The sequence below is a fragment of the Citrus clementina genome, unplaced genomic scaffold (assembly GCF_000493195.1).
Source record: "Citrus clementina cultivar Clemenules unplaced genomic scaffold, Citrus_clementina_v1.0 scaffold_6, whole genome shotgun sequence".
In the NCBI taxonomy this organism is placed as follows: domain Eukaryota; kingdom Viridiplantae; phylum Streptophyta; class Magnoliopsida; order Sapindales; family Rutaceae; genus Citrus; species Citrus x clementina.
Window position 1 is genome coordinate 9946382 of NW_006262139.1, and position 7430 is coordinate 9953811.

At 33.2% G+C, this 7430-nt stretch overlaps 1 protein-coding gene across 1 annotated transcript; it reads right to left on the reverse strand.

The window, feature by feature from the left end:
• Positions 1 to 3623: 3623 nt before the first annotated feature.
• LOC18039269 (ubiquitin-NEDD8-like protein RUB2) lies at positions 3624 to 5791 on the reverse strand. The gene is made up of 3 exons (XM_006428692.2): positions 5421 to 5791; positions 4754 to 5013; positions 3624 to 3910 (listed from the first exon to the last, which is right to left on the reverse strand). Exons 1-3 carry the CDS (start codon positions 5511 to 5513, stop codon positions 3799 to 3801), a joined length of 465 nt encoding a protein of 154 aa, XP_006428755.1. The 5' UTR covers positions 5514 to 5791; the 3' UTR covers positions 3624 to 3798.
• Positions 5792 to 7430: the final 1639 nt, after the last annotated feature.

Consider the following 7430-nt stretch of genomic DNA (forward strand, 5'->3'; position numbering starts at 1 on the left):
CTATTTGTCGAGCAAGACCTTCAACCATCTCCTTGACTTCTTTGATTCCCGAAGTTGACTCGCCAATTTGAACCTCATTTACTCCTTTAATTCTTCTAGTATTCCTGAGTGATCGACTCCGTTGTTGGGAATTATCCGCTTGTCGCTGGAAGAATTCCCAAATCTCTGATGCACTTTTTGACATTAGCTCTCCTCCACTTGTTGCCATTAGCCATTCTTGCACATTCGGCAATAATCCCTCCAAAAAGTATTGGCATTGGTGCCATTTCTCGTACCCATGATGTGGACACTTCAAGAGTAGCCCATTAAATCGCTCCCATGTTTCGAAAAATTGCTCGTCCTCTCTCTGGGTAAACTCCGAGATTTCCCTGCGAATAGCATTGGTTTTATGCACTGGGAAATATTTATTCAAAAATTTTGTTACCATTTGTTCCCATGATGAAATGCTATTAGCAGGCAATGTATTAAGCCATGAACGAGCTCTATCCTTTAAAGAAAATGGGAATAATCTGAGTTTAACATCATCGTCTGAAAAATTCTCATATTTAAATGTTTGACAAATAGCATGAAAATCATTCAAATGATTATATGGGTCCTCATTTTCTAAGCCATAGAATGTGGGGAGACAATTTAGCACACTAGGTTTTAGTTCAAAGCTCCTAGCAGCTACATTTGGGTATCTTATGCATGATGTGCTCAAATTAGCTAAGGGACTAAAATAGTCCTTAAATGGCCTCTCCTGTGGTGCTTGTAAATCCATTCCAAATTTATTTTTAATGTGCTTTTGTGTGCGAATTGTTTTCTCAAGTTCAAGGTCTATAGGTTCAAGATTAGGTAATAATGACCTACGACCATGCATGCAAAACAAATAAAATAAAAATAAGGATGAGAACAAAACAAATAAAAATAAAGAAGAGGGAGAAATTACGATACTAACCTTATTGCGCTATTAAAACCTTTCTATAAAAATACACAAAAATAAATACGTGAAATAAATTAACTAAAAATTAAATTAATAAAATAAACAAAAAAAAATTACAAAGAAAAATAAATTGAAAATTAAATTACAGAATTTTAAAGAAGAGAAAAAATAAAAGAAATACTAACCTTTAAATGTAGATTCACTTTTTTTTCTTTTTCTTTTAATAAAAAAAAATACAAGAAAAAAAATAAAAGCAATTATTCACAAAAATTAATTCTATGAATTAAAATTACTTACCTCCCCGGCAACGGCGCCAAAAACTTGTTGTGCAAATTTTAATGTACTCGCAAGCGCACGAATCTATTGTAGTATAGATCTATGGTGACGAGTGTCGATCCCACGAGGAGGTGAATTTTAATTGTGTATAGAATTAATTTTGTAAATGGGTTGTTGGATTTATTGTGGAAATGATTTGGTATATGCTAAAACTTAAATTAAAATGGCGAGAATAAATTCTAAAATTGGAATTGCAATGGCGAGAATAAATTGAAGATAATTCTATTGAAATGACGTACTTGGGTATCTGGATCCGTATCAACATGCATCATGGGCTAAATAATCCGTATTAATGCCAATTAAATCATGAGGGGGGAATCCACACCTCATGAACCACGCTCTAATCAATATGGTGCTAAGGGCTTATCGTGCCAAATAATAATAACCTTATACTAGAGAGCCGGTGTAACCAAGGCGGTATCTAGACAAGACTATTATTATTTGTCGACGAGAAGTCAAAACATCCACAAAAATTAGAGGGGAAGAGAAAATAAATTTACCAAATTAAGCCCATGACACATGTTGAGACTTCACCTTCAACCCAAGCTTGAAAGAAAATTAGCCACTCATAGTTGAACTAGGGGCAAAATAGGAATTTATTAAAATACGAAGAAAATACAAGATGGAGAGGGAATTACAGAAAATGGATCCCAAAAATGGATTCAGAGATATCAAATTAGGGGGGGGAGGCCCCCTTTTTATAGATACATGGAGTAAATCATGGCCATCGGATTAAAAATAGTTTGGACGCTCAGGATTGCGCCACGTCATCAGTCAACAGTCCACGGTTTGACCACGCGGATGAACAGTAACACGGTTTGACCCGACTTTGAACAGTAACGCGGTTTGACCCGGATGAACAGTAACGCGGTTTAGTTGAAAATAATCCTGTGTGATGCATGCACCGTACGCGAGATTTTTCGTCCACTGATATGCTGCCACGTCACCATCAACAGTACATAAGAATTTTAGTCCAACAGGATCGTGACACCTCATCAGTCAATGCCACATCATCGGTCAATGCCACGTCATCATCCGTCTATGTGAACAGTGTCGTGAACAGTAACGTATACAGTATCGTACACGTGAATAGTACCGTACATGTGAATAGTGCCATTTTTCCTTTTATGCTCCTCCTAAGGTTTTCGACCGTCCTGAGTTCAAAAGTGATGTCCGTTTTGCCGTCTGATCTCTCCTTTATTGTGAAATGACTATAATGCCCCTAAAATACATAAATTACTTAATTAAAATAAAACACACGTAATTAAATCATAAGAATGTTAAATACATAAAAGTAAGGGTTGTTAGTAAGACTTGAAATGTAAAATGACGGTTTTCTCCTTTATAAATATGCATTTTCTAACACTCAACAATATTGTTAAAACGATGTTACTGTAATAGTTAAAAAAAAAAAAAAGTAATGGTAGGAGTGTAATATATATACCAATAAGGGTGTGACATTTTCTAAAATACTCCATCAGATTAATGATAGCAATCAAATAAAAGTATAAGCATTATCTCCAGTCTAAAGCAACATCACACCCACATCAACCATCCACTTGATAATAAAACTTTTCATGGTAGCCATCCATTCTGAAGGATGCAATCTTTCATCAAAACTTTTAAATAGATCACAACCTTTCATTATGTCTTTTAATTGTAACATCATATCTTTTTAGTCTCTGATGATATTCCACATAGCTTTGATGCTACCTCCAATGCCAATTCTTGAACCAAAACCTCTGCTTTGTGAAGAAAGTAAGTAATTCATCAAAATGTTTATAGCATCTGATGAAGTGAAACATAATTTCTCAATAGCTCTTAATGCTCATGTCTTTCTTGTTTCCGAAGAGAAGGTTGATGATTTATGATCCAAAACAAGCACTAATGCCCCCAAATTACTCCTTCACTAACAGTAAAACAAAATGACAAAAAGTTAAGACAAAAGACTTAATTAAAATTTGGTTAATCATTTTCACGGCCATGTTTCTGAATAAAAGTGATGAGCCTTAAATCTTCAGCAGGACTTCATGCCCCATGGCCATCTCTTCACTTGACTCTTATGACAACGTGGAGCTCCCTTTTCCCCAGTTGATAATAATACATTTTTTAAACTATCTCCACTCACTAAAAATCTTAACATATGCTCATGGACAATGAGTCTCATTGAATCTACTGCATATATAGAAAAAAGAAATGAAATAAAAATAAATAAAAGATTCAAGGGGAGAGAAAAGATTGGCGACAAGACCTTTGAAATGAATTATCAGTAAATTGGAAAGAAAAAAAATTGCCGATTGTCATCTTGGATTTTCTCCGGGGGAATAGTCATTCAAATAGAACAATAAAATGGAAAACAGTAAAGAATAATAAGCATAATAGGAAAATATATTAAGCAAAAAAAGAAGAAACATCAATGTTAAACCCAGAGAAATTGATTAGAATATGTTCTCTATTTTCAAACTCATACAAGTTAATCAACTTCTTTAACCAAATAAGGCCAGAATAAGGTAGAATTCTCTTCATATGAAAAGATGCATTTAAAGACTGCCACCCCTCAGCGCAAGAACAAGATGAAGCACGGAGCCACCCTCAATGTTGTAGTCGCGAGCTGTCTTGTCATCTGCAAGCTGCTTACCAGCATAAATAAGCCTGCCACCAGTAGAAAAAGAGAGAATGATTTTAAATTGTTTAAATGAAAGTAATGCCTGGATGGTATTGTTGTCAGTCCAAATAAAACGAGACAAAGCAATTTCAAATCCAATGCTAATGAAAGATAACATGATTGCAACTACTAGTGACTTGCATAAATAAAAAAATGAACCACCGAAAATAACAAAAAGCATAGATAGTGAAAGTGTCTTTTAGGTGGTAACATAAAGTCATAAAGATATCAACAGCTGGGTGATGATGAAGTCCATCAAGTAATGTCATATAACTGGGGTTTTAAACTATTACAGCACTGATCTACGCTCTAACACCATTAATTTTCTATAATTCACCATTAACAGTTCCCAGTGAAAATATTTTGTGACAAAGATACCCAATTATAGACTATGACACTGGCTCAACTCCCATCCAAAACTGAATAGCCCATACAAATTCTAAAGGAACTATGTACTGTATGTGAACTTAGTCAGATCATGTTTCCATAAATAAAATATTTCAAAATGCAATCAACAGAGGGGAAATTGAATTCCAAAAACATAGGGCTATCCAAAAATGTCATGGACCGATAAATTTCACAAAATACAATGCCAAGATAATCAATTGAGGCCCTTTTTTAACTATAAATCCTTAAGTTTACTGTTTACAGCATCAAATTAGTAGTGCATGGGAAGGACGAACACAAATGTGCGCAAAATATGGAATTGATACAGAGTGAAAGGTCAAGAAAAGTACCAATAACCTATGCAGTAGCAGTTAATCAGGAACTAATGAAGTTAAACACACTTATTACTGAAATAAAAAAGAATAAATGATTGAATTGGATACCTTTGCTGCACTGGAGGAATTCCTTCTTTTTCCTCCACTCTTTCCTTGATCCTTTCGATGGTATCAGTTGGCTCAATATCAATTTCAATTTCCTTTCCTGTGAGAGTCTTCACCTTGATCATAGTTCCTCCCCTGAGCCTCAGGACCAAGTGAAGCGTCGACTCCTTTTGAATGTTATAATCTGCAAGCGTTCTGCCATCTTCCAATTGTTTACCAGCAAAAATCAGTCTCTGCTGATCGGGAGGAATGCCTTCCTTGTCCTGTAATAGAAATTCAATATTGATTAAACGTGAATATACCAACTGAAAAAAATCAAAACCTATGCATAAAGAAATCTCAATAGGAACAAGATTATCAAAATTTAACCTAAAACAATAACGAAATATTAGTTTAGCCTCGCGAACGGGACAAAGATTTTCATGTTATCAATAACATACGCTCAATCGCCACAACAAAATTTTCAATTTACTAGAATTTACAAGCTCTAATTTCACCAGTAACCCTAACCCTGCTAGCAGCGCTCACGTGACCTAGTATTAAAAAAATCCAGACCTTCACCAGGAAAAATTAAAATAAGATAAAATAACCTAAATCTTTCCATCAAAACAAACATACCCAGATAAAAATTCACAGCAAAAACGAATTTTTAAAATAAAAATAAAAGTACCTGAATCTTAGCCTTAACATTATCGATGGTGTCACTGCTCTCAACCTCGAGAGTAATCGTCTTCCCAGTCAAAGTCTTCACAAAGATCTGCATATTAGGATTGCTTTTTCCTTTCTCTTCGATTTTGAAAAAGAAAAACGAAAAAGCTTTGAAGAGAGTAAGAAAGAGTGAGATTATATGTGAATTGATTGATGGAAGAGAAGGTGGCAGTGATTTTTATAATTTGATTTTGCACTATAATTATTGGTTGGTTTTTTAATAAATGATATCGGAGGAGGAATCTAATCGAACTGCTGGTCTATTTCCTATTGAAAATTGGGAATGCTAATAAAGTTGGGGGCCCTAATTTTATTCCTTTTATTTTGTGATGGATATTTTTTTTTTAAATTTCTTTTTATTATATGTAGAGGTTCATGCTTTATGGTTTATAGTGAAAAGAATTATTTAATCAAATATGTTAGTTTGACACTGGTTTGTAATTGGGGGTTGGCCAAGTGTCTGTTTAGTATGATTTATTTAATCGATATAAGTGCTTATTTAATATCATAAGTTTTTATTATAATTTTTGTTATTGTTTGGTTATTTTTCTAATAGAGCTTTTGAATGTTAAATAAGTTATTTTCTCTCTACTAGTAAAAGCCCAAATTTTAGATTTTTGGGAGTAGAGGTTGAAAAGTTTTTTTTAAATATTAAAATATTTAAAATATCCTCTACTTATTTGACAATCTTATTTTATTTTTTCACAACATAACTTTAAAAATTTGTCTATTAAAGTAATTTCATAAATTTTTAATAAAAGCTCTTATTGACAACCAACCAATAAATTATTTTTGGGTAAAAGCTCTATTTATAAAAGTTCTACTAATAAAAACTCTACTTAAATAAGTTCTACTAATAAAAACTCTACTTAAATAAGTTCTACTTAAAAAGATGTACCAAACAGGGCCTAAGTTATGGAATTTGTTTGTAATAGACACGTAATCTTAGTTGTTGGATGTGGAGTGAGAAAGATTGAGAAAATTAACGGTGAGAAAAAGAAGTTAAAAAAAAATCCACATTGGTGGGAAATCAGCTTTAATGGTTAATGTGCAACCAGATGTGAACAATAATAAAAACTCTACTTAAATAAGTTCTACTTAAAAAGATGTACCAAACAGGGCCTAAGTTATGGAATTTGTTTGTAATAGACACGTAATCTTAGTTGTTGGATGTGGAGTGAGAAAGATTGAGAAAATTAACGGTGAGAAAAAGAAGTTAAAAAAAAATCCACGTTGGTGGGAAATCAGCTTTAATGGTTAATGTGCAACCAGATATGAACAATAACAAAAGGTCATGTGGTGAGGGTATTGTCACATGGTTGGAGAAATTTACAAATTTATATATATTTTTTTAATGAGGTTGGTGTAGATAGAAAAAGCAAGTTTAAATTATTCCATTGTTTAGAAAAAGTAAATGTCAATTTCACTGTAATGTTGGTGAAAATTGATCGAAGTTGTACAAAGATCAGTTATGAAGAATATTAGGGAAATGAAAACAAAAAAAAAAACATCCAGAAATATCCCTTCAAAGACCAATGAAGGCGATGTGGTAGAGGCGAATTTGTAGAACTGAAAATAGGGAGATGGGTTGTACGTGGGAAGATATGACGAAGAAATATGAGAGATTTATCTGTGATTCCAAGGTTGATTATGACATTGTGGTTGCATCGGATTTGAAGGAGTTTCCTTATACTACTGAAGAAGATGAAGCTACTGTAGTTAAGTTCGAAAACAGTGTAGACGGAGAGACAAAAGGAAGAAGTTGTTATGGTTTTGCTTCGTATTTGTAAGTAAAATTATGTTAATTTCTTATAAGTAGTTAGATTAATAGGTGATCAATGAAAATTGGGTTGCGTTCGTCAAATATGTATGAATGGTTATCTATTTCAAAGTTGTTATAAAATAAGCAAAATGTTAATTTTCGCTATGAGGAAAATACAATGCAATGGAGTAAAGAAAGAAGAAAGTTCTT

What these genes read in the sequence shown, in the direction of transcription:
- LOC18039269 (XM_006428692.2), bottom strand. Translation starts at nt 5,513, where the DNA reads ATGCAGATCTTTGTGAAGACTTTGACTGGGAAGACGATTACTCTCGAG. An exon ending in ATGTTAAGGCTAAGATTCAG is followed by an intron (nt 5,014 to 5,420) that starts GTACTTTTATTT and finishes TTTCTATTACAG; the next exon opens with GACAAGGAAGGCATTCCTCC. An exon ending in ATTCCTCCAGTGCAGCAAAG is followed by an intron (nt 3,911 to 4,753) that starts GTATCCAATTCA and finishes TACTGGTGGCAG; the next exon opens with GCTTATTTATGCTGGTAAGC.